General features: G+C 47.7%; 1 protein-coding gene across 1 annotated transcript in view; it reads right to left on the bottom strand.

Moving 5' to 3' along the window:
- Positions 1-5,609: 5,609 nt before the first annotated feature.
- Positions 5,610-27,584, bottom strand: part of LOC309334663 (uncharacterized protein) — a 95,912-nt gene continuing 73,937 nt past the window's right edge. Inside the window, exon 5 of the mRNA XM_081849176.1 lies at positions 5,610-7,528. Within this exon, the coding sequence (XP_081705302.1) occupies positions 5,907-7,528 (1,622 nt within the window). The 3' untranslated portion in view covers positions 5,610-5,906. The remainder of the gene's footprint in view (positions 7,529-27,584) is intronic.

Below are 27,584 nucleotides of genomic sequence, written 5' to 3' on the forward strand. Positions count from 1 at the left end.
GACCAGGCTGAAGCTTCCCCTCTTGAACTTCCACCTGCACGGGCGACTTTAAAGTCACCAAAACTCCTTTCTGTCCTGAGTCCCACCAGGTTCCAGTAATGCCTCCCAGGCCATCTTGGCCATCCTTTATTTTAAAAAAGCATGTTCGGTGCAACCGAAGGAATTGTTTCATTTGTTTATGTATCCTATGGCGGTGGCGGCAAGAAGAGGGATATAAGATTTTGGAGAAACATGGAATTAAGAAATGCCAGGCTTGGGATTATTTGTGTTTTGGAGAGGGAGAAATATAAAATGCAAAGGGATTCGTGGGTAGCCTGGCCAAACTAGGGCTGTTAAGCGGACAGCAGAGACCCATGGAGAGCCATTGAAGGTCCTCAGCAAGACTTCTTGCCCCAGGTGTGACCAGAGACGGGGGGGGGGGGGCAGATTTGGGAGGTTGCAGGGTAACTGCTCCAGGGGAGGGCAAGGGGTTTGGGGGAAGCAGAAGGGGCAGAAGGGCAGAGAGCCATCTTGGCGAGGTTTGGGCTTCTGTTCTCCAGAGACGCAGGCCCTGTGGGGCACCTGAAAGCCCACGGGCCCCTGGCCAGAGAGAGGGGCAGGAGCCAGCCTTTCTCCACGAGGGTCCGCGTGCAAAAATGGAAAGGAGCCCTTGCCCAAACGAAAGGGGGGAAAGGCTTATGAAGATGGCGGAAGAATATGCTGAGATGCCATGAGAAAGAAAGAATTTCTTGGAGGATGGAAATGTTTGCCAGATGGAGGGCAATTGCTCTCAATGGATGCCATTGCTGGACTCCCCTCCCGAAGGAGGCAGGGCCTTCCACTTGCAAAGTCATTTCCAGGGGGAAGGGAGGCAGGGATGGCTGGGTCTTTGTGTGTGTGTGTGTGTGTGTGAGAGAGAGAGAAAGAAATCGTCACAGTTTTGTGACAATTTCCCCTTGCCCTCTCCTTCGCCCGGTTTCCTGAGGGAGTTTTCCCCCTGAGTTTCCCTCTTGGCTGCTCCCCCTCCCAGCTTCTCCTTCATTTCTCCTGCCTTCTCTCCATGTTTCTCTCTCCCCCCACCCATTGTTTGGGGCCAGCTGGATTCCTCCCCCCCCCCCCCCCATGGCCAGGCAGGCCCAAGAGGAGCCCAGGAGGCGACAGGGCCAGGAGACGCCATTTCCCGCCCTTTTCTGAAAAAGGCGGGAACGCCATTTTGTTTCTTCCAGAGGCCCCAGCGGCTCCCAGAGATGCCATGGCTCCCCTGTGGGCCTCGGGGGTCCCACGCTCTCGGGGTCTCTCCTCCCAGATGAAGGAGGGCGGAGCTTTGGTCCTCAGCCGCCTTCCTGCCATGATGGCTTGGCCTCCGCAGGGCAGCCTCTCTCCTCGCCATGTTGGCCCCACAGAGGAGGAGGCCTCTCCATTAGGAGACGCCAGGCAAGTGGCCTTGGGGGATCCGCCAAGTTCTGCGCCAGGACAGGCAGTGAGGAGGGAGGCCCAAGAAGAAGAATAAGGAGAAGGGCTTTATCTCCCCAGCTGCATGAGGGGTCGGCTGCTAGGGTGAGAATAACCCCAGCCGGCGATCTCACAAATTCTGTGCCCATCAACAGAGGAGTCCGGCAAGGATGTATCCTAGCTCCTTTTATTTTCAATTTATTCATTAGTGACATGAGGATACCATTGGCTGAATCTCAGGAAATCACCCATGCCCCCCATCTCGCAAACTATCGTTGCCCATTATTATGCTGATGATGCTGTGATTTTATCCTTCTCAAGAATTGGCCTCAGGAGAGCATTAAAATTATTTGTTTCACATTGTAAAACAAATCCCCTCACTATAAATCAATCTAAATCAAAAGTACTAATTTTCTCAAAAAGTCGGAAATCCTATAAGTGGCAATTAGATGGAAAACCTATTGAACAGGTCTATAAATTTCAATACCTGGGAGTTTTCCTCCAATATAATCTGGGTTGGAAGGCGCATATTGCACATATTTTAAACAAGGCCAAGGCCCTATCCTTTGCGCTTTTGCGCTTTTTCTTTTCGGACGGGGCTCTTCATGTTCCATCTGCCCTGAAAGTATTCAAAGCTAAAGTAATTGCAACATTGGCATATGCTGTTCCTTTATGGGGGACCGCAGTAAACTTGATGCCCTTGGAGGTAATTCAAAACCAATTTCTAAGACAACTGCTAAAACTTCCTCAATGCGTTAGTAACGCAGCTATTCGCTTAGAATTAAAAACTACATCTTTAGAAAATACTCTTTGGAGGCGCAGCCTTTGTTACTGGTTGTCCTTAAGGCATAGGCTCCCGAATCTGTATTTGATTCAATGCCTCTGGAGAGATAATTTTCCCGTCCTAGGGGCAAAAGAGATCCATTCCGAAGTAGTGACCTATGGATTGTCTCCATCAGAATTATTGGAATTGGACCTAGCCACAGCAAAAAAAACCCTCACTCAAAAACTTGAGGAGATTGACTTACAACAAAACACCATTTTGGGTAGTGGCACTTGCTCACCATTAAATCTTGGCATAATGCCCTCACAGCAGTTACCATCTTATTTGACTTCTTTGTCTGTAGCGGCCCACAGATATGCCTTTATTAAGGCAAGATTTAACGCCTTTCCTTCCAATGTCTTGAATAATAGATTTTCCAATGGTCGGATCTCAGCGGTGTGTGTATGTGATAATAGATCTATAGAATCTTTACAACATATACTATTCTGCTGTTCACTACATTCAGTTTCTCGGAGCAGATTTTTGTCCCCTTTATTATTGGAAATCTCAGGTGACTCCTTAGAAACACAGCTAATACATTTGTTGCAAGATTCTGATCCGAGTAGGTCCCTTTCTGTTGCCAGATTTCTGATAACAGTATTAGCCTATAAAAAGAAAAATGGATTACTCTATGATTATTGATTTTGCCTAAATAATATTGATTTATACTGATAATTTGATACTTTAAGCGCTATATTCTTATTTTAATGGAATTTAGAAACTTACGGATTGAGATGTACTTGACTTACAGGTGATTTAATTTATTAATTTTATCTTGTTACACCTGTTCTGCTGTATGATGTATTGAATGTGGGCCTATGGCCGTAATAAACTATCTATCTATCTGAGTCCTAGTATGCTTGGCTGCTCCTTTCCGCTGTATAGTAAACTTCAGAAGAGCATGATCACTCGCGCCTAATGATCCTTCCACTTCTACCCCACTAACCAGGTCATCAACATTGGTTAGGACCAGATCTAAAATGGCTGTTCCTCTTGTTGCTTCTCCCACTTTATGGACAATGAAGTTGTCTGCAAGGCCAGTGAGGAATCTGTTTGACCTTATGCTCTTGGTTGAGTTTGACATCCAACAAATATTCGGGTAATTGAAGTCCCCCATTACTACTATCTCCCTTCCTTTTGCATGCTTGGCCATCTGTTCCAGGAAGGCGTCATCTATGTCCTCCGTTTGGCTTGGGGATCTATAGTAAACTCCCACAATAAGGTCACTGTTATTCTTCTCTCCCTTAGTTTTGACCCATATGCTCTCACTTTGGCTTTGAGGTTCTAAATCTTGGATCTCTTCACAGGTATACACATCCCTGACATATAACGCCACTCCTCCTCCTTTCTTGTCTGGTCTGTTTCTCTGAAATAGATTGTATCCCTCTATTATTACATTCCAATCGTGGGACTTATCCCACCAGGTTTCAGTGATGCCTATTATGTCATATTTAGTTTGCTGTACCAAGAGCTCAAGCTCATCTTGTTTATTTCCCATGCTTTGCGCATTAGTGTACAGACATTGAAGTCCATTAATCATTCCCCCATGTCTCTTATTTAAGGATTTTTTTCCTCCCACCACTAGGTCTGCGTGCTGTTTGCTCCATTTGGTCTACGACATTTGGATGATCATCTTCATCAATTGATAGACTCCTACCTTCAGGAGCACTGTCTCCCTCCCCCACATTAGTCAGTTTAAAGCCCTCCTGATGAGGTTTCTGAGATTTTTGGCAAAAACATTCCTCCCAACCGTTGTGAGGTGCAGCCCATCGCTTGCTAGAAGTCCATCTTCAAAAAACTGCAGTCCGTGATCTAAGAATCCAAACCATTCCTGTTTACACCATTTGCGAAGCCAGCTGTTCACTTCCACTATTTTTCCCTCTCTCCCTGGGCCATGTCATTCAACTGCTTAAAATTCTACAAGGCAGGCTTAAGCAGTATGTGGACCAAGAACTCCCAGAAGTGCAAGCTGGATTTCGAAGGGGCAGAGAAACCAGAGACCAACTTGCAAACATGCGCTGGATTATGGAGAAAGCTAGAGAGTTCCAGAAAAACATCGACTTCTGCTTCATTGACTAAGCAAAAGGATTTGACTGTGTTTACCACAGCAAACTATGGCAAGCTCTTAAAGAAATGGGAGTGCCTGATCACCTCATCTGTCTCCTGAAAAATCTCTATGTGGGACAAGAAGCTACAGTTAGAACTGGATATAAAACAAGTGATTGGTTCAAAATTGGGAAAGGAGTATGACAAGGCTGTATATTGTCTCCTTGCTTATTTCATTCATACGCAGAATTCATCATGCGAAAGGCTGGACTGGATGACTCCCAAGCCAGAATTAAGATTGCCGGAAGAAATATCAATAACCTCAGATATGCAGATGACATAACCTTGATGGCAGAAAATGAGGAGAAATTAAAGAACTTTTTAATGAGGGTGAAAGAGGAGAGTGCAAAATATGGTCTGAAGCTTAACAACAACAAAACTAAAATCATGGCCATCACCTCCTGGCAAATAGAAGGGGAAGAAATGGAGGCAGTGAAAGATTTTACTTCCTTGGGTACCATGATCACTGCAGATGGTGATGGCAGTCATGAAATTAAATGACGCCTGCTTCTTGGGAGAAAAGCAATGACAAACCTAGTGTCAGGAGTGCGTGCAGGAGCCAGGCCCTGGGACCAGTAGGACTTTGCAGGACTGGGGCCTTCCTAAGTTTGTTCTGAAGAGGCAAGGTGCAGCTGCACAGGTGAGGCCGACTGGTAACTCACACCACCTGGTGGCAAGAGCCAGGAAGGGATATAAGGTCAGCATTTCCCTTCGGCTCTTTGCCACAGCAACACGTTTCCTGCCTTGCTGCGTTTGGCTTCTTGCTTCCCGACCCTTGGACCCTTGACTTCATGACTCCTTGCTTCCTGACCCTCGGACCCTTGACTTCGTGACTCCCTGCTTCCTGACCCTTGGACCTCTGGCTTCTGGACTCTCGTTCCTGCTCCCACTCTGCCATCTTGCCCCCGGTCTCGACATCCTCAGCCGGGACTTTGATTGCCTGTAGACTGGACCGTGACACCTTAAAAAAAGCATCTTAAAAAGCAGAGACATCACTTTGCTGACAAAGGTCCATATAGTTAAAGCTATAGTTTTCCCAGTAGTGATATATGGAAGTGAGAGCTGGGCCATCAAGAAGGCTGATCGCCGAAGAATGGATCCTTTTGAATTCTGGTGCTGGAGGAGACTCTTGAGAGTCCCATGGACTGCAAAAAAATTAAACCTATCCATTCTTAAGGAAATCAGCCCTGAGTGCTCACTGGAAGGACAGATCCTGAAGCTGAGGCTCCAATACTTTGGCCACCTCGTGAGAAGAAAAGACTCCCTATCATGTTTTCAATATTCTGTTGGGAGCTGCCCAGCGTGGCTGTGGAACACCAGCCAGATGGGGAGGGTACAAGTAATAAATTATTATTTTTAAAAAATTCTTCCAGTAGCACCTTAAAGACCAAGTAAGTTTATTAATGCATGATATCTGAAGTAGTGTACATGCACACGAAAGCTAAAACCAGTAACAAACTTTATTTTGTTTTGATTATGGCAGATCAACACAGCTACCCACTTGTATCTGTTTTTGTTATTAGTTCTTTAAACATTCCAAGCACTATTAGGGTTTCTCTCCTGTATGAAATCGTTGATGGGAAGTGAGAGCATCCTTCCATCTGAAGCTCTTTCCACATTCCAAGCACTGATAGGGTTTCTCTCCTGTATGAATTCTTTGATGGGAAGTGAGAGCATCCTTCCGACTGAAGCTCTTTCTACATTCCAAGCATTGATAGGGATTCTCCCCTGTATGAATTTTTTGATGGGAGGTGAAACTAATCTTCCATCTGAAGCTCTTTCCACATTCCAAGCACTGATAGGGTTTCTCCCCTTTATGAATTCTTTGATGGGAAGTGAGAGCATCCTTCCGACTGAAGCTCTTTCTACATTCCAAGCATTGATAGGGTTTCTCCCCAGTATGAATTCTGTGATGGGAAGTGAGTCTATCCCTATCACGAAAGCTCTTTCCACATTCCAAGCATTGATAGGGTTTCTGACCTGTATGGGTTTTTTGATGGGTCAGGAGATGGGCCCTTTGGGTGAAGCTCTTTCCACATTCCAAGCATTGATAGGGTTTCTCCCCTGTATGAATTCTTTGATGAGCAGCGAGTTTTCCCCTCTCACGAAAGCTCTTTCCACATTCCTGGCACTGATAGGGTTTCTCACCTGTATGAATTCTTTGATGGATGGTGAGTTGGTTGCTGTGACTGAAGCTCTTTCCACATTCGAAGCATTTATATGGTTTCTGACCTGTATGAATTATTTGATGGGAAGTGAGATTATTCTTCTGAGTGAAGCTGTTTCCACATTCATGGCACTGAAAAGGTTTTTCCCCTGTATGAATTCTTTGATGGGAAGTGAGACGTTTCCTCTGACTGAAGCTCTTTCCACATTCCAAGCACTGATAGGGTTTCTCCCCTGTATGAATTTTTCGATGGGAAGCGAGGTTTCCACTCAAACGAAAGCTCTTTCCACATTCCAAGCACTGATAGGGTTTCTCCCCTGTATGAATTCTTTGATGGGTTGTCAGATTCGAACTCTGTCTGAAGCTCTTTCCACATTCCAAGCACTGATAAGGCTTCTCCCCTGTATGAATTCTTTGATGAAAAGTGAGAGAGACTCTGTGACTGAATCTCTTTCCACATTCCAAGCACTGGTAGGGTGTCCCCCCTGTATGAATTCTTTGATGGGAAGTGAGATTGCTACTATGATTGAATCTCTTTCCACATTCCAGGCACTGATAGGGTTTCTCCCCTGTATGTATTTTTTGATGGTAAGTGAGCTCTGATCTCCGTCTGAAGCTCTTTCCACATTCCAAGCACCGATGGGGTGTCTCTCCTGTATGAATTCTTTGATGGGAAGCGAGGTTGCTCTTCTGACTGAAGCACTTTCTGCACTGCAAACACTGATAGGGTTTCTCTCCTGTATGAATTCTTTGATGGGAAATGAGAGTATCCTTCCGACTGAATCTCTTCCTACATTCCAAGCACTGATACAATTTTTCTCTATTGTGAGTTTTTTTGTGTGATGTGAGCCTATCCCTCCGGATGAATCTCTTTGTTTGATGGGAGGTGGACTGGGAGGTCTGATGGATGTTATCTCCACAGGCTGAATATTTATTTGACTCCTCCGCTATGTGGATCCTGTTGTGGTCCCCTTTGTTCTTCCCTTCCAATTCATCACCATCTGCAAAGAAGAGAGAAGCTAATTAGAGCTTCAGGAAAAAATGAAGCACCAGATTATTGAACGATGTTAATGAATTAAAAAATTCCTTCCAGTAGCACCTTAGAGACCAACTAAGTTTGTTACTGGTATGAGCTTTTATGTGCATGCACACTTCTTCAGATACACTGAAACAGAAGTCACCAGAGCCTTATATATAGTGAGAGGGTGGGGAGAGGTATTACTCAGAAGGGTGGTGGGAATGGGTGATTGTCTGATAGGTGTGGTAAATCTGTTGAAGACTGTTAAAGACTGCAATTGGTCTTACAGGAAAAAGCAAATAGTGAGATGGGCAAAACAGCTTTATCATGTATAATGAGATAAGAATCCAATGTCTCTATTCAGACCAGGTCTCTCCAGAGTTTTAAGTCTGGTAATAAGTTGCAATTCAGCAACTTCTCTTTCCAGTCTATTTCTGAAATTCTTTTGTAATAAGTCAGCTACTTTGAGATCTTGTATAGAATGTCCGGGGAGACTGAAGTATTCTCCTACTGGTTTGTCTTGTGATTCCTGATATCAGATTTATGTCCATTTATCCTTTGGCGTAGGGTTTGGCCTGTTTGTCCAATATAGAGAGCTGAAGGGCATTGTTAGCATTTGATGGCATATGCAATGTTAGAAGATGAGCAACTAAATAGTCCTGAGATGGTATGTTTGTTGTTGTTGAGGCCAGTAATGGTGTTATCCAGGTGTATGTGGCAGCAAAGTTGGCACCTGGGTTTATTGCAGGCTCTGGTACCAGTGTTCATATTAAGTCCTGTTGCTGTATTATTGTGGGTGAGGAGTTGTTTAAGGTTGGGTGGCTGTCTGTAGGCAATGAAAGGTCTTCTTCCCAGAGCTTGAGAAAGAGAACTGTCATTGTCTAGGAGAGGTTGTAGATCTCTGATGATGCGTTGTAGTGTTTTAACTTGGGAGCTGTATGTGATTACTAGTGGTGTTCTGTTATTTTCTTTTTTGGGTCTTTTCTTGCAGCAAGTTCTCTCTGGGTATCAGTCTGGCTCTGTTGATCTGTTGTTTAACTTCATCAGGCGGATATTTTAGTTCTAAAAGGTTTGCTGTAGATCTCTTAGGTGAGAGTCTCTGTCTGTAGAGTTGGAACAGATGTGGCTGTAATGTAATGGATTGGTATGTTTGGGACGGTAGCTAGAAGCATGTAGATATGTTTGTCGGTCAGTTAGTTTACGGTGTAAGGTGGTGTCTATACTCCCATCCTGTTTTTTATAGTAGTGTCCAAAAATGTATTTCTTGCATAGATTTGTTCATTGTTAGGTTAATGGTGGGGTGAAAGTCATTGAATGTCTGGTGGAAGGTGTCCAGGGTCTGTTGACCATGTCTCCAGATAATAAAAATATCGTCAATGTATTGCAGGTACAAGAGAGGTTTGAGTGGGTAGGAGTTTAGGAAACGTTGTTCAAAATCTGCCAGGAAGATGTTGGCATACTGTGGGGCCATGCGGGTGCCCATTGCTGTGCCACTGATCTGGAGGAACAGGTCATCAGTGTGGTATAGTGGTTAAGAGCAGTTAAGAGTGGTTAAGAGCGGTGAACCGGGTTCGCATCTCCGCTCCTCCACATGCAGCTGCTGGGTGACCTTGGGCTGGTCACACTTCTCTGAAGTCTCTCAGCCTCACTCACCTCACAGAGTGTTTGTTGTGAGGGAGGAAGGGAAAGGAGAATGTTAACCGCTTTGAGACTCCTTAGGGTAGTGATAAAGCGGGATATCAAATCCAAACTCCTCCTCTTCTTCTTCATCATCATCACCAAATTTGAAGTTGTTGTGGGTAAGAACCAAATGCAAAGTTTGGTAGCAAAGTCCGCTGTGATTTGATCTGAAATGGTGTTCCTTATAGCTTGTAAACCATTGTTGTGTGGGATGTTGGCATGCAGAGATTCCCCATCCATAGTGGCTAGTATAGTATTGTTAGGAAGATTATTCAAAGATTGTATTTTCCTCAGAAAATCTGTGGTGTCACGTACGTAGCTGGGAGCACTGATGGCATATGGTTTCAGAACAGAGTCCATATAATCGGAAACACCCACAGTAATAGTGCCAATACCTGAGATGATGTGGTGTCCTGGATTTCCTGGTTTGTGTATTTTAGGTAGAAGATAGAACGTTCCTGCTAGAGGTTCTCCTGGTGTGTTTGTGAGGATCTGTTCTTGGATGTGTGGAGGTCGTTCCTGTGAAGAGAATCATAACTTACAGGGTTAAACAGTTCTGAGTGACGTCTCACATTCTGAGGCGTGGCTATATTCACAGAGGGGACTGTTTCTCTGTGTCTTTTTCCTTTCGCTTTTGCGGCGAGGCAGAAAGATGTGCGCTCTTTCGCCGGGGTGATTTATGTTGTTTTTCTGCACGATTAAAGACTATTGGAGTTAAGCAAGAAAGCCTGCGTGCAGTCTGATTTATCACACACACATTGTAACAGTTTCTACCGCTGTGACGACTCTGCTACGGGAAGCTGACAGAGAGCTATCCACGGGAGTCCAGTGGGGCACAGGGAAGCCTGCCGGACCCCATCCAACAGCCACAGTTCCTTAACAATCTTGTTCAGTTCTTTGTTACATTCTTGTGTGGGGTCCGAGTCCAATTTTATGTAAAAGGCGGTATTAGAATCTGTGAGCCTCCTGGATGTAATCAGTTTTGTTCATGATGACGACAGCTCCACCCTTGTCCGCCTCTTTAGTTATAATGTCTGGGTTGTTCCTGAGATTATCTATGGCTCTCCTTTCAGCATGGTTTAGATTTTGTTGTAAGTGATGGTGTTTTCTGGTCACATCTGTTTGGATTCTGTGGCGGAAGCCCAATGCAAAACTCCCGAGGATCCATTTGGATCCATGCTTTGTAAGCACATCTGTCAGGGGCTCAGGAGCAGAGGCACAGGAGAGGGAGGAAATGGAGAGCGAGGGGGAGGAATCCGAGGGGAGCGTAGGCGGTGACAGTGGTCCGAGGGATTCCATGAGCCTCTCCAGCGAATTGGAAGATTCACAGAAGGGAGCGCCGATGGCCAGGGCAAGGGGGGTGCCAAGGGGGAAACCCCAGAAGGAAGGGGCCAGCGGGGACTCCCAGAGCAGCAGTTGGAAATCAGGACCAGCTTCCCCACCAGAGCGCAGTGGGGGTCCCAGGCATCGGGACCAGTGTTCTCACCACCAGCAAGAGGAGATGAGTCAGGGTTGACCACGCCTCCATCGGAGAGCGGGGAAACGGTCAAGAGGAAAGTTACCGGCTGGGCGCGCGCGCCAAGTTCAAATGTACAGGCGAGCGGCACAGCAGGTAGCCCGGATAGGGAACCAGGTCCTAAAGCCCGCCGGAAGGAGGGGCAAGAATCAGGGGGGTCAGCGTCAGAAGAGTCCAGAAAGGGTGAAACCCCAGGGGGCAGACGGACCCAGAGGAGGAAAGAACAACGGAAGAGGTGGAGTAAGGCTAGAGTCTTAAACTGGTGTCTAGGGGGCGGAGATTCAGATGGAGCTTCGCCGGTCTAGGTTCTAAGACGTAGTTGCACGCTACGGTTTGGAAATGGAAACTAATCTTCAATAAAGACTTTTGTACGTTATTACTGACTAGTGTTGGTCCTCTGTGAGCTGGGACCTCGATGCAGCTCTGACAGTAAGCTCCATCTCCTATATAAAACCTCGCAACGTGGGTGGACGCAGCGAGGGGCGAAGATTGGTGCTTCGCGAGCTCACAAAAGCAGGACAAGATGACTAACGAAGAACAAATAGCTACCCTGCGAGACGCAGTGACACAACTTAACTCAGAAATACTAGCATCCAGGAAGAGGGAAGACGACGCAGCCGCTGCCTGCCAGGATCTGCAAACCAGGTTGGAAATGTTGACTAAACAGGGGCTACCGGGAGCCAGACCAAAAGGGATTGGGCTGGGAAAGAGAGGAGGGAGCCTTGTGTCTCATTTCGATGGGAATCTGCAGCAATATCCTAACTTCAGAGCAGACGTGGTTTTTGCGCTAAAGTTGCTGGAGAGGGACTTTAGAGATGAGCAGGAGAAAGTGGGCTTCATAATAAGTCATCTCCATGGAGAAGCTAAAGCGTGGTTGCGCAATCTCTGGAGAGATAAAGATCCAGCCCTCCAAAATGCGGATGCCTTCATTAAAGCGATGGATGCGTGCTTTTTATCAGAAATAGATGTAGATATCGCCAGTAAAGAGGTACATGGATTAAAACAAGGCAGAGCCACTGTAAGACAATATCACTCCCGCTTTTTTGCATTGATCAACACGCTGGGATGGGAAAAAGATTCAGCTGCCGTCAGGGACCTGTTCTGGGAGGGGTTGAATGGGGCTGTGAAAGACGAAATTGCAAGGGGGGAGAGACCCCAGACCACTAGGGACGTGGTTCAGAAAGCGCTGACGATAGGGGTGCGTCTGGAGGAACGTCCTTGGAGCAAAGACGAAGGGCGTTGGGGACGCACGCCAGCGAGAGCACCTCCCTTCTTTCCCAGAGACACAGCGCGCGCTCAATCCACGCCTCCACTGGGAGGGGGAGAGGAGCCGATGGAGTTAGGTGGTGCCAAGGCTCAGTCAGCAGCCAGAGCCCTAACGCCGGGAGCAGTGAAAACGAAGCCTCCTAGAGGGAACAGGAAGTGTTACATCTGCGACAGTGCTCAGCACATGGCAAGAGAGTGTCCCCAGAGGCTACACAAGCACACTGCAGCCTCAGCGACAGTAACAGAAGCAGTTCAGCAGAGAGAGCCGCAGCAGGGAAACGACGAAGTCTGGCTGGAAGCAGAGGCACTGGGGCCCAGCCAGACGAGTCAGTGAAGCAGTCCCCAGGAATATTGCAGCCCACAGACCCCCTCCCACCCAAACCAGTGGTGCAACTCACTGCATCCCTCCAGCTACCCAATGGGATCACCATGGAAGTCCCTATTACCATTGACTCTGGCAGCAATGCAGACTTCATAGGAGTGGATTTCATCAATCAACAGGGCGTAGCGCTCCTGCCTGCCACGATGCCCCTGAAAGTAGTGACAGTCGATGGCAGAGAATTGCTGGGGGGGGGCAAGTGGTACAGCAAACGCCGCCAATGGTGATGCGCATTGGAAATCACCGCGAAGTCATCAGCTTCAACGTCACCCAACTGTCGGACACCCCCATAGTATTGGGCATGAGTTGGCTGGACAGGCACAGCCCGATGTTAGCATGGTACCAGCGCCAATTGACTTTCGGCTCCTCCTACTGCGCAGAACACTGCATCCCGACTAACCAGGAGGATGAGGGGCAAGAGGATGACCCACAACTACAACTGGGCATGCTGCAAGCGGTACCCGACAAGTACAAGGCGTTTTTGGAGGTCTTCTGCGAGAAGGAGGCGGACAGGCTACCTCCCCACAGGCCCTACGACTGCCAGATTGACCTCCTGCCGGGGGCGACGCTGCCGACGGGGAAACTGTATTCCATGTCTGAGGATGAAATGAAGGAACTCAGGGAGTTCATAGATCACAACTTGAAGCGGGGATTCATCCGAGAATCCAAGGCAGTGGGGGGCAGTCCCGTGTTTTTTGTGAAGAAGTGGGACACGCCCCAAAAGAGGCTTGTAGTTGATTACAGAATTTTGAATTCGAAAACCAAGCCCACGGCCTTCCCCATGCCCAAGATCGATGACCTGCTGGCGACGGTGAGGAAGGGTCGCATCTTTACCAAGTTGGATCTACGCAGAGCGTACAATCTTATACGCATGCGGGAGGGCGACGAGTGGAAGACGGCCATGTATACGCCGCTGGGCACCTATGAATATAGAGTTATGCCGTTTGGATTACAAAATGGCTCCCACTGTTTCCAAGCCTTCATGCACCACGTCTTAGCGGGTCTCCTCTACAAGAAGTGCGTCTGCTTTCTGGACGACATCCTGATCTTCTCGGAATCACAGGAGGCTCACGAGAGGGACGTCAAGGAAGTCCTACAGCATTCAAGGCGTGGCGGCACTTCCTCATCGGAGCCAAACACACAGTGCAGGTCCGCACGGACCATAAGAACCTGGAGTACTGGCGCACGGCGAGGTTCCTGAACCAGAGACACATCCGCTGGGCGGAGTTCTTTGCAGATTTCGACTTCAGGATAGAATACGTCCCGGGGGACAACAACATCATGGCGGATGCGCTATCCAGGAAACCGCAGTATCTTGAAGAGGCACCGGCGGCGGCCAAGCACATTTTCGCACCGCAAGCGTGGGCATGCGCCTCAGCCACAGTGGACCTGGATGCGGTATGTCTCGCGCTGCAGACGGACTCCTTCGCTCAAGCCAAGATGGAGGAGGTGCGCAGTGGCACAGCGAAGGACGACGAGTTCCAGATACGCGACTGACTGCTCATCCGCAAAGGGGCCCTCTACGTGCCAGGAGACGACCTCCGCGCGAAGGTACTGCAGCAGTTGCACGACGCGCCCAGCGCTGGGCACTTTGGCAAAGAGAAGACTGTAGAATTAGTAGCCAGAGACTTTTGGTGGCCCAAGATGAGGGGGGAAGTCGCGGATTACGTCACGAGGTGCGACACATGCCAAAGGACCAAGCCAGTACACAGGCCGCCGGCGGGACTGCTGGAACCGCTACAGACCCCGCTCGAACCGTGGGAGAGGGTAGCCCTGGACTTTGTCACGGATCTGCCCAGCTCGCGGGGCAAAACAGCAGTTCTCGTGGTGGTGGACATGTTCACCAAGATGGCCCACTTCATTCCGTGCGCAAAGGTGGCCACAGCGGAACAGACCGCCAAGCTGTTCATAGACCACGTGTTCAAGGTTCACGGTCTACCACGGTCTATCCTGTCCGACAGGGGGCGCCAGTTCATCTCGAACTTCTGGCAGAAGCTGATGGGCATCCTGAACGTCAAGATCAACCTAGTGTCGGCGAGACACCCGCAGACCAACGGACAGGCGGAGAGGGTCAACGCCATCATGCAGCAATACCTGAGATGCTACGCGAATCAGCAGCCTGCCACATGGGTGGACTACCTACCGTTGGCCGAGTTTGCCTACAACAACACGAAGCACGTGTCCACGGGGGTGACACCGTTCTTCGCCAACAATGGGCGGCATCCCAGAACTTTCCCGGGATTAGAGACAGCGGGGGAGGGGGAGCCACAGGGAGCAGAGGCCTTAGCAGCGGAGTTACGGGAAGTCCACGAGCAACTCCGAAGGCAGTTAGAGCTAGCAAAACACGCTTACAAAATGCAGGCAGACAGGCACAGGAGAGTGGGGGAAGACATCCAGGTGGGGGACTGGGTCTGGTTAGCAGCCCAGGCAGTGCCGGCCAGATCGTTAGCTAAGAAGAAGCTTGGACACAAGCAGCTAGGCCCTTACCAAGTCGAGGCACAGATCAACCCTGTGGCCTTCCGGTTGACACTCCCGGAGGGATCCAGAATGCACCCGGTCTTTCATAGATCGGTGCTCACGCCCTACAAGGCACCTCACAGGTTCCAGGTGCCAGGGACGGCTCCAAGCCCGCTCAGAGACGCGCCCACTAAAGGGGGGTCGCCGAGGGTGGAGCCGCTCAACGAGGTCATGGAGATTTTGGACTCGAGATGGGGGGAAGAGGGGGTTGAATATCTCCTCGCCAGGGAAGGTACCCCGGCCAGCGCCAACAGCTGGGTACCGTCTTATGCGGTGGAGGAGCACTACCTCAAAGACGAGTTCCACACACTTTTCCCACACAGGCCCATGCCGGCAGATTATTTCGACGAGTATCTGTTCACACCCACACTCTCAGCCAGCATGTTTCAGGGTTTCTCTTCAGCTGAGGACATGACGCTAGAGACCAGCTCTCCAGAGGGATCTCTCTCGGGGTTTGGCACAGGGGGCTCCTATTGGTGGGAAGATCAACCTGAGGTGGGGTGGCGCAGAGAACTGCCGAGAGGGCCATTGCACGCAGCGTCACCCCAGGCGACAGGGGGAGAGGGGGCCATGGGCGAGTTGGGGGAAGATCCCGGGTTCGAACACACTGCCCAGGAGATGGAAGCAGAGGAGATCGCCGTCGACGAGACCATGGAGGACTACGCAGACTTATCCGGCTGGCTGCACCCCACGGGGAACGAACTGTATCCTGCACTCACCCCCACCACACTGGAGCACCCAGAACCCGCACCTGAAGAGGGGGAGGGGGAAGGGGGGGCTTCGAGGGGGGATGGATGTCAGGGGCTCAGGAGCAGAGGCACAGGAGAGGGAGGAAATGGAGAGCGAGGGGGAGGAATCCGAGGGGAGCGTAGGCAGTGACAGTGGTCCGAGGGATTCCATGAGCCTCTCCAGCGAATCGGAAGATTCACAGAAGGGAGCGCCGATGGCCAGGGCAAGGGGGGTGCCAAGGGGGAAACCCCAGAAGGAAGGGGCCAGCGGGGACTCCCAGAGCATTAGTTGGAAATCAGGACCAGCTTCCCCACCAGAGCGCAGTGGGGGGGGAGGAGTCCCAGGCATCGGGACCAGTGTTCTGTTGGGATTCGCAGGATACTGGATAAGTCTGCAGGCTTCCACAGGATGATGCAATACTCTGCTGGGTCAGAGTGACTCAGCAGGAGTGTAATTGGCTATCACCTGTTTTAAAAGGAAAGCCTGTGTAACAGTGGGTGTGGTGGTTGTCCTGTATGGTGGTTGTGCTGTAGTGGAGAGTATTCGTTTGTAAGTACTCTGTATGGACTGTTTCTTTTGTAAATGCCTGCTTATAACTCACATTAAAAAGACTGCACTGTAAAAACCTGGAACTCTTAGCGTCTCTGCTGAAAGCGCAGCGTGGAAAACGCGACAGGGTTATGGGCCCAGCACGCTTCCGCTGCGCAAGAGTACAGGTGGCAGTTATCTAGCCGTGGGTGCTGGAGGTGAGCTGCAGGGATGGAGCAGTCCAGAACTGGCGTGTTGCTGGAGAAGCTGACAGCCACGAACTACAGCACCTGGTCAGTCCGCACGCAACACTTCCTCAAGCGTGAGGGCCTGTGGAAGGTGGTGGAAACTACACCGCAGCCCCCTGAGTGGGATGAGGACGATGAAAAGCTGGCACTTGCAGAGGCCCAGCTTGAAAAGGATGAGAAAGCTTTGGCTACAATCATCCTTGGAGTGGACAACAGCCAGCTAGTCTACGTAGCTGATAAGGTGACGGCAAGTGAGGCGTGGAATGCGCTCAAGGCTGTCCATGTGCGAGAGACAGCTGGCTCACTGATAACACTGACCAGGAGACTGTACCGGTGTTGGAAGAAACCGGGGGACTCCCTGATGAACCACCTAAAATTCCTAACAGGCTGTTTCCAGGAGCTAGCCTTAAGAGGGAGGCCTGTGGGGGAAGAGGACAAAGTCTTTATAGTCCTGAGTTCCCTTGATGACAGCTATGATATGCTGGTCAACTCCCTCGAGTCTGTAGAGACTGATAAGCTGACTCTGGAATACGTTACCGGACGGTTGTATGCAGAGGAGGACAGGCGTGCAGAGCGAAAGATGACCTCAGCCCAGCTGTTGGAGCATCCCAGAGGGAACAGTCGGGAAGAGCAGAGGTGTCGGGAGCCGGAGAAACAGCCAGGAGGAGCTGCTGCAGACCAGCCGGTGGTCAACAGAGTAAAAAGGTGTTTTTGCTGCAAGTCCAGTGGACATCTGCTGCGGGACTGCCCGAGAAAACAACAAAAACAGCAGAAGCACAGGAGGCAGCAGAGAGAGTCTACCGCTTGGGTGTCTGCAGATGGTCAAGAAAATGAAGAACTGTGGGTTCTGGACAGTGGAGCTTCTCAAACCTTTTGTAAAAGAAAAGGACTGCTAACTGATGCTAGGGCTTCAAACAAAAAACATGTAAGTCTTGCTACGGGCCAGAAAGCTAATGTGGTTTGTGAGGGGGAGGTTGTGTTCCCACAGCTGGGACACACATTCAGGAATGTGTTGTGTGTGCCTAGTTTGCAAAACAATCTCCTGAGCATTCCTGACTTGGCAAAAGCAGGCTTTGAAGTAAACTTTGTGGGAGATAAGTGCCAGATAAAGCAAAATGGGGCAGTGTTGGCAAATGCTAACCTTAGAACTAATATGTATGTACTGCAGTGTGAGTCTAAGGTTGTTAATGTGCAAAATGTCCCGACCCATGATATGTGTATTCATCTCCTGCACAGGCGTCTGGCTCATGCTAGCTATAAGGTGCTAAACAAAACATTGGAGTTGTGTGGGGGAATGAAAAACATAAAAAGCTGTGATAATTACTTAGACTGTAATATCTGCAAGGAGGTTAAAAGCAGGGCTTGCCCAGTAGCAAGAGCAAGCCAGAGAGAAACCAAAAAACCACTGGAGTTGATTCATGCTGATGTAACTGGTCCTTTTCCACCAAGTGTCTGTTGGTTTCTGCTCTCTTCACTGTGCAGCGAAAGTGCTTGTCACGAGACAGGTGTTTACATTTCACAGTCAGCGTACTGTTGGAGTTTTCCCACGGGAAAGGGAGACTGGATGTGACGTACACTGGTTTCCTGTTTTTCACTGTTCTTTGCAGTTCAGTGTGTGATTCTCTCCGTGCTTTAGAGGAGAGATGACGCTTTCTCTGCTCCGGCAGAGGGAAAATGTTTTTCTGTAAATTACCAGCTTTGAAGTGTAAATAAAGTAATATAGAGCATGTTGGCACGTACTTTTCATCATTCCGCTGTGCACTGGACACTGCTTATCTCCAACATTTGGTTCCGGGCCCAGAAAAACGCAGTGTTTTGAGAAGTCGGGCTCCTGGCAAAGGAACAAAGGAGCAAAGAGACGAAGTGCCGGCAAGGGATCGGAATGCAGAGGAACGGATCGGACGATATCTCTGCGCGTCAAAATGATTGATGAAGGTATGTGCTACAGCTCCGGGCAGCCTGCCAGCTTCTAATTAATGGCTTTATGGCTGGACTTTGAACTTTTATAGCCGGTTTTGCCGTGCCACAGGCAAAAGGCTAAGAGGCTAGATTTTTCCTATGCTGGGGGAAATCGAAAGTAAAGTGCTGTTGAAGCTGCAGCAGTGTCGCAGCATGAATTTAAGACAGCAGAGAGAACTTTCGCTTTTGAACTTGCCTTTGGAATGCGGTTTGAAGCAGCTGCAGATAAGCAAAACAGTTAAGCAGAAAGGCACAGGTTCTCAGGCAGAGGCTGTTTTGAATTTGCCTTTGGATTGAAGCAGCTGTTCATAGATGCAACATGTATAAAGCAGCATGATTTAAAGCTGCAAAGATGATGCAAAAGGCTAGTGCCAGAGTTATGATGGCTAGCTGCAGAAGGCTGGATGAGGCAAGTGGGGAATTTGATACCACTGATCAGCCAAATGCTCAACTCACAGTAGCCTGTGATACTGCCATGATTCAGAATGAAGCTGATCGGCGGGGTGTTAGCTGCATGGGCAATGGGGAGACTTCACAGACGTCATCCCATAGTGCAGTGGAACCACCAGATGGCGCCAAAGCTTTGAAGGCAGTGAAATGCTACTTGTGTGGACGTCTAGGCCATATGAAGAGGGAATGCAGATATCCCAGGGCCAAGACAGAGCAGCGCAGTGAAAGCTCATCGCGTGGAAAAGGCCAGAGCAAAGGCAAAGGTCCGGTGTCCAGGACAACGCAGCACAAGGCAATGGTCTCACGCTACGCTCCAAAGGTTGCAGAGGTTGCAGAGGTCCAGAAGACGTCTAGATCTTTCTTCGTGGTTGATTCAGCAGCGACCCATCACATGTGCAACGATAAGCGACTGTTCGTGTCTTTTACACCGCAGGAAGGTGCGATTCATCAGGCGGATGACCACACCATCCCCAGTAAAGGCTATGGAACTGTTGTTCTTCACAGTTTGGACTTATCGATACAGGACGTGCTTTATGTGCCGGACGCGAAACACAATCTGCTTAGCGTTGGACAGCTGATGGAGAGGAAAATTGACGTTTCCTTTAAGAACAATAGATGCATCATCACAAAGAAAAATGATTACCAATTGTATGCTGAATTTGTTGATCGTTTGTTTGTTTTGTATTATGATGATGTTGTGCAGGATGACACTTGTTGCATTGCAGGTTCTAACAAAAGTTTGCATGCAGAATGTATTCACGATTTTCACAGAAAATTTGCTCATTTGCATTTTGAGGCAGTATCTAAGATGCCTGCCTTGGTTGAAGGTATGACTATTAAACCCTGCAGGTACCACATGAAGTGCAGAGCATGCGCAGCAAACAAGGTGAAAATGGCTGCGAAAGGTAAGGTGTCTAGTAAGCAAGCTACAGAACCATACCAGGTTGTTCATGCTGATTTGGTTGGACCACTAGCGCCCTCTTTGGGTGGAAACAGGTACTTCATGGTTCTCATTGATGCATTTTCCAGGTATATTTATGTGTACAATCTCAAGCAGAAATCAGAGGCTTTTCCTAGGTTCAAGGAATTCTGTGCTTGGTTGGAAAATGTGCATGGTAAGAAGATAAAGATTTTTTTCAGTGATCGTGGGGGAGAATTCACTTCTCAGCAGTTTGAAGCTTTTCTGTCTGAGAAAGGAATTCAACATGATTTGTCTAGTCCTCGCTCGCCATGGCAGAATGGACTTGCGGAACGAGCAAATCAGACATTGCTTCAAGGGTTAAAAACCTTGCTGCATGATGCTAATCTTCCAGAGAGTTATTGGGCCGAAGCTCTCTCATGTTTCACTTACAGTTATAATCGCAGGTTATCTTCAGCGATTGGTTGTACCCCGTATGAGAAGATGTTTGGCAAGAAGCCATACATCAAACACATGAAAATTTTTGGTTCTGACATGTGGGTTCAATCACCACAAAACTCCAAGTTAGACAAGCGTGGATTGCATGGTATCTTTCTAGGTTATCAGAAAGGGTCTTACAGAATAATGATGACTGACTCTAAGCAAATTAAGCTCACAAGAAGTGTTGAGTACAATGCCAAGTGGGGGGAGAATGTGGGAATTTTCCAATGTTATCCTGATGACAGTGATGAGACTGAGGATAGTCAAAAGCAACCGCAACAACCCACACCCACTGATGAAGGTTCTGATTCTGAGTCTGAAACTGAATCAGGTGATTCAGAGGATTTCAAGAGTGCGAAAGCCTCTATGCGACCCTCTGAAAGCTCTGATCAAGAATTGGAGGAACCATTGTTCACAATAGGTCACTTTTCTCCTAAGAAGGAAGAGGAGAGTGTTGAAGACTTAAGGCTAATTCGTAGGTCACAGAGAGCCACAAAAGGCAGACCTCCAAAGAGATTTGCTGATGAGTTTGCTAAGATAGCAGTAACAGCTGTTAAAAGCTCCAAGAAGGTTTTTGAACCTTCAAGTTTCCAAGAAATCCAGGATTTGGATTCAAAAGAAGCTGAGCCATGGTTAAATGCCATGAAGGCTGAGCTTGATTCCTTGGAAAGGAACAAAACATGGGAACTTGTTCCAGTAGTTCCAGGAATGAAATTGCTTGGAAGCAAATGGGTCTTCAAAGCGAAGACTGATCAAAATGGCAAGATAGTCAGACACAAAGCCAGATTGGTAGCCAGAGGTTTTGCACAGGTACCAGGTGAAGACTATCACGAGACCTACTCACCCACAGTGAGGTATGAGAGCATTAGGCTTATGCTCAAGCTAGCTGCAGAGGAAAATCTACACATTAGTCACCATGATGTGAATACAGCTTTTCTGTACGGATCTCTAGATGAATCACTTTATATGCTTCCACCTGATGGCGTACAGGTAAAACAGGGATTTGTTTGTGCTCTGAAAAAGTCCCTTTATGGTCTCAAACAAAGTGCACGGTGTTGGCACACAAAACTCACTGAAGTATTGTTTTCTCTAGGTTTTAAGCAAGGGAAAGCTGATCCATGTGTATTTGTCAAAGAGGAGGGGCAAAAGAAACTGTATTGTTTGTTTTATGTTGATGATCTTTTATTCTTTTGGGAAGATGTCACAATGTACAATAATGCCCTAGCTCAACTGAAAGAGCACTTTGACATGAAAGATCTTGGTGAGGTAAACAACTACCTATCTCTGGAAATAGAGAGAGATCAAGATGGTAACATTCTAGTACACCAGTCACGGAAAATTGCTGATGTGTTAAGCAAACTAAACCTGATGGATGCTAACCCTGTAGACACACCGATGACAACAGGTTATCAGGTTGATGACACTGAAGAAGCATTTTCTGACACTACACTGTACAGAAGTGTGCTAGGCAAGCTAAACTTCATTGCCAGATGTTCAAGACCAGACATTGCTGTTAGCTGTAATTTGCTAAGCAGACAAGTCAACAATCCTACTGTTAAGGATTGGAAAGCTCTGAAACGCATAGCACGGTATTTAAAAGGCACTATGCATTACAGACTGAGATTTAACAATCAGAAGTCTGGTGGTCTTGAGATATTTGCAGATGCAAGTTTTGGAAGTGACACTACAGACAGGAAAAGTACGTCTGGAGTTTGCTATATGTACAATCAGGGTCTATTTGATTGGTCATGCAAGAAGCAAACAACAGTTAGCTTAAGTACTTGTGAAGCTGAACTGAATGCACTGTCTTATTCACTTAAGGATTGTGAATGGTTGTTACAATTGTGCAAAGACATGAAAATTCCTGTCAAATGTCCAATCCAGGTTTACCAGGACAACAAAGCATGTTTGGCTTTGCTGAATTCTGAAGGTTGTAAGCAAAGCACGAAGCACTTACAATTGAAGTTGCAACATGCTAGGGAACGTATTCAGAAGGGACTCGTAACGGTGTCCTATATGCCAGGTAATGAAATTCCTGCTGATGTATTGTCCAAGATTGTATCAAGGGATCAACACTGTACCTATGTGCAGAAGTTGGGTTTGTACTGATATTGTACGAACACGCTGCCCAGTGGTGTTCACAGAAAGGGGGAGGATGTTGGTTTCTGCTCTCTTCACTGTGCAGCGAAAGTGCTTGTCACGAGACAGGTGTTTACATTTCACAGTCAGCGTACTGTTGGAGTTTTCCCACGGGAAAGGGAGACTGGATGTGACGTACACTGGTTTCCTGTTTTTCACTGTTCTTTGCAGTTCAGTGTGTGATTCTCTCCGTGCTTTAGAGGAGAGATGACGCTTTCTCTGCTCCGGCAGAGGGAAAATGTTTTTCTGTAAATTACCAGCTTTGAAGTGTAAATAAAGTAATATAGAGCATGTTGGCACGTACTTTTCATCATTCTGCTGTGCACTGGACACTGCTTATCTCCAACAGTGTCTCCCACAACAAGTACTGTTTGATCCTAGTGGATGACTATTCTAGTTTTGGCTGGGTCTATCCATTAAAGCAAAAGTCTGACGTTGCCCAAACTTTGAAGTTCTGGGTAAGAAGGGTAGAAAGGCAACTTGGCGAAAAGGTGTGCTCTATTCAGACAGACAGGGGAGGAGAGTTTATGGCAAGCTCCCTAAGAAACTGGTTGCGTTCCCAAGGTATTAAACATAGGCTTACCAATGTGGCAACGCCTCAGGAGAATGGAGTAGCAGAACGTAGGGGAGGTGTCTTGCAGACACAAATGAAAGCATTATTAGCAGATGCAAATCTTCCAATTAAGTACTGGGCTGAGAGTATTAAGACCGCAAATTATATTGGGAATCGCTTATGGTCAAGGGTACTAGATGACATACCCTATAAAATTCTCTATAACAAAAGTCCCAGTTTGCAACATTTGAGAATCTTTGGGACAAAGGCGTGGGTTGACATACCTGTAAAGAACTGAAGAAAAGGTGGGAAAAGGGCACAGCAGTTGCTATTTCTTGGGTATGAAAGTGGTACGAAAGCCTACAGGTTTGAAGATGATAAAAATCTTTTGAGTTATAGTCGATCAGCCAGCTTTAATGAACAAAGAAACTGGCCCAAGATACATGCAAACCTGCTGCCAGAAAAAGTTTTACTGCCGAGCGTACCTGTTAAGGCAGCTGAAACAAAGCTAAGAATTGGTAGCTCTCCCAGAGAAACTGAAAGGGAGGAGGTAAAGGTTGAGCATTTTTCTCCAGCTGCTAGTATGGAGCAGGGGGGGAAAGAAAGTGCAACAGGGACAGGAGGAGGTAGATCTCCAGAGTCAATCCACCCCAAAAGCAGTCCTGAAGGTAGCCCAGGGGGTGAGATTAATGAACCAAGGAGGTCTGCAAGAAGTAATAAAGGTCAACCTCCAGACCGTTATGGGTTCCCAGCCACCATAAACCAGGTTTGTGTAACTGAGCCAGAAAACTTTGAAGAAGTGCAAGAGTTACCTACTCTAGAGAAAGAGGCGTGGTTAAAGGCAATGCAGGCAGAGTATAACTCTCTGCTAAACAACAATGTGTTTGTCCCTACAGAATTGCCTGAAGGTAAAAAGCCCATAAGCTGTAAGTGGGTTTTTAAAGTGAAAAAGCTGGCTGATGGTAGTTATCAGAGGAAAGCCAGATTGGTTGCAAGGGGCTTTACACAAAGAAAAATGATACATTATGATGAAGTGTTTGCCCCAACAGCAAAGGCTGAAACAGTAAAATCAGTTTTAGCAATGGCAAGTCTGAGAGGGTTAAAAGTTAATCATTTTGATGTTGCCTCAGCATATTTAAATGCTCCTATTGATGCCGAGGTGTATTTACAGCAAATACCAGGTTATGAGCTGGAAAAAGACGGCATGGTGTTAAAGCTGCAAAGGGCACTATATGGTTTACACCAAAGTGCACGTCTATGGCATGAATGCATAGACACAACTTTGAAAAAGATGGGATTCAAACAAAGCCTGGCTGATTCCTGTTTATATTCAGCAATGGTGCAAGGAAGTGTTTGTTATTTACTTTTGTATGTTGACGATATCTGTCTGATAACAACTGCACAAAAGCAAGTGTCTTGGTTTATAAACAGCCTAGGTAACAAATACAAACTGAAGTATTTGGGAGAGATTCAGAATTACTTAGGAGTAGAGGTTCAGAGAAATGAAGAGGGCGTCTACTCTCTAAGTCAGAAGGAAAAAATTGAAAAGTTACTAAAGACATATGGAATGGAGAGGGCAAATGAGGCTGACACTCCCATAACAACCCAGTACAAAAATGAACCAGAAGGACAAAAATGTGAGAATGCAACAGCATTTCATTCTCTGTTGGGTTCTCTGTTATATTTAAGTTGTTGGACAAGACCTGACATAACATTGGCAGTGCACATGTTAAGCCAAAGAAGTGCAGACCCGGCTCAGAGAGATTGGGTAGCACTTAAAAGAATCCTAAGATATCTGAAAGGCACAAAAGATTACAAACTGGTGCTGGATACAGGATATGATCAGCAAGTGTATGCATACGCTGATGCCAGTTGGGGGGACAGAGAAAATGGAAAGTCTACCACTGGCTATGCCATATATATTGGAAATGCCCTGGTTCAGTGGAAATCCCAGAAACAAACATTTGTTGCCACAAGTACTTGTGAAGCAGAGTACTCAGCCATAAGCAAATGTGTGTCACAAATAGAGTGGTTTGCTTGCCTAACAAAAGAACTTGGAATACCTTCTGAAATGCCAATCACTGTGCTAAGTGACAACATGGCTGCACAACAGCTTGCCAACCAACAGAACTTTAAAAGCAAGAGTAAACATATAGCTATAAGATACGGAAATGTGAAAAATGCTTTGGAAAGAAATGTGTTAAAGGTACAGCACTGTAACACAAAATGTAATGTGGCAGATTTGTATACAAAATGTTTGGATGCTCCTAAATTTCGAGACTTAAGAGAATTATTAGGTCTCAAGCCTTTGACTTAAGGAGGAGTGTTGGGATTCGCAGGATACTGGATAAGTCTGCAGGCTTCCACAGGATGATGCAATACTCTGCTGGGTCAGAGTGACTCAACAGGAGTGTAATTGGCTATCACCTGTTTTAAAAGGAAAGCCTGTGTAACAGTGGGTGTGGTGGTTGTCCTGTATGGTGGTTGTGCTGTAGTGGAGAGTATTCGTTTGTAAGTACTCTGTATGGACTGTTTCTTTTGTAAATGCCTGCTTATAACTCACATTAAAAAGACTGCACTGGAAAAACCTGGAACTCTTAGCGTCTCTGCTGAAAGCGCCGCGTGGAAAACGCGACATGTTCTCACCACCAGCAAGAGGAGATGAGTCAGGGTTGACCACGCCTCCATCGGAGAGCGGGGAAACGGTCAAGAGGAAAGTTACCGGCTGGGCACGCGCGCCAAGTTCAAATGTACAGGCGAGCGGCACAGCAGGTAGCCCGGATAGGGAACCAGGTCCTAAAGCCCGCCAGAAGGAGGGGCAAGAATCAGGGGGGTCAGCGTCAGAAGAGTCCAGAAAGGATGAAACCCCAGGGGGCAGACGGACCCAGAGGAGGAAAGAACAACGGAAGAGGTGGAGTAAGGCTAGGGTCTTAAACTGGTGTCTAGGGGGCAGAGATTCAGATGGAGCTTCGCCGGTCTAGGTTCTAAGACGTAGAGTTGCACACTACGGTTTGGAAATGGAAACTAATCTTCAATAAAGACTTTTGTACGTTATTACTGACTAGTGTTGGTCCTCTGTGAGCTGGGACCTAGAGGCAGCTCTGACAACATATTTGCACCACTGAGACCCCACACAACAGTGGGTGCGTGTGTTTTTTGGTGCAGGCTGTAGCCATGGACATGCTATGTGATCTGATGGTGAATTTGGGGTGAACCAATGTAAAAATCCTGAGAATCCATGGGCTTTTACCTCCCCCTTGCCAGGCAGCCTCCTTTACCACTAGCGTCCCTTATCTCCCTCCCGATCCCTTACCGATCAGCTGCTTCCTTTCAACACTCCCTTCCCTCTTGTTTGCCTTAGTGTCTTTTCCTTAGCTGGAGCAGTTCTTTGCTCCTCCCTTTCTTCTAATTACTCTCCTCATTGCTTTAGTCTTCCTGTCTCCTCTCCTTGCAAGTTTGCTGTCTTTACCTCCCCCCTCCCAGGCAGCCTCCTTTATCGCTAGCGTCCCTTATCTCGCTCCCGATCGCTTGCCGATCAGCGGCTTTGTTTCAACACCCACTTCCCTCTTTCCAAAAAAAAAAAAAAGCATGATCTGCTTTTTGCCCCTGGGCAATTCATCTCCAAGGACCACACATTCACCCCATAAGATACACAGACATTTCCCCTTACTTTTTAGGAAGAAAAAAGTGTGTCTTATGGAGCAAAAAACATGGTATTTTTCGCTCTATAGGACGCACCAGACCATAGGAGGGGGAGAACAGGGGGGGGAATTCTCCTCCCTCTCTGCTCAGCGCCCTTTCAGCAAAGCAGCAAGAGAAACGGAACACCTTCCATTTCTCCTCCCGCTTTGCTGAAGGAGCGCTGCGCAGAGAGGGAAAACTGTGCAGCGCCTCTCCAGCGAAGCGAAGCCTGGAGAGCAAGAGGGATCGGTGTGCACCGGCCCTTCTCGCTCTCCAGGCTTAAGACGGCTATGCGCTAGCCTTCAGAGCGCAGGGGGAACTCCTGCTGCACTCCGAAGGCTTGCGGATAGCTGCCTGAAGCCCCCGGAGCGCAGCGCGAACTGCCGATGCGCTCCGGGGGCTTCAGGCGGCTTCAGCAAAAGCAACACGAAGCCTCCAGAGCGTGGGGGGAGCTCTCCCTCTGTGCTCTGGAAGCTTCGTGTTGCTATTGCTGAAGCCAAGGGGCCTGCATTCGCTCCATAGGACGCACACACATTTCCCCTTCATTTTTGGAGGGGGAAAAGTGCATCCTATAGAGCGAAAAATATGGTATAACTCACACTTCATCTAACCACAACAGCCACAAGAGCTCCTGACTAGGCATTCAGTTATGCAATGTTGAATGCTCTCTATTCTCTCCTGTTTCCTCATTTTTTGTGCCAGTTTAAAACATTTCATGAACCCAGAACTCACACACTGACCGCTAATGATGAATCGTATGTTACAGATATTCCTGCAAATAGATTCTGCTAGTTTTGAGATATACAAATGACATGAGAAGACGTGGTCTACATCAGGGGTCGGCAAGCTTTACCTCACCTGGGCTGGTTCACTCTTGTGGAGACCGCTCCGTGGGCAGGATCACGTGTGTAGACACGGGACTCACCGAGCGGACGGCTCAGGGGCAGCTCAGGGGCCGGTTAAATGACCCCTGTGAGCCACTTGTGGACCGTAAA

The sequence above is a fragment of the Podarcis erhardii genome (genome assembly GCF_964252035.2).
Source record: "Podarcis erhardii genome assembly, chromosome: 2".
Taxonomy (NCBI): domain Eukaryota; kingdom Metazoa; phylum Chordata; class Lepidosauria; order Squamata; family Lacertidae; genus Podarcis; species Podarcis erhardii.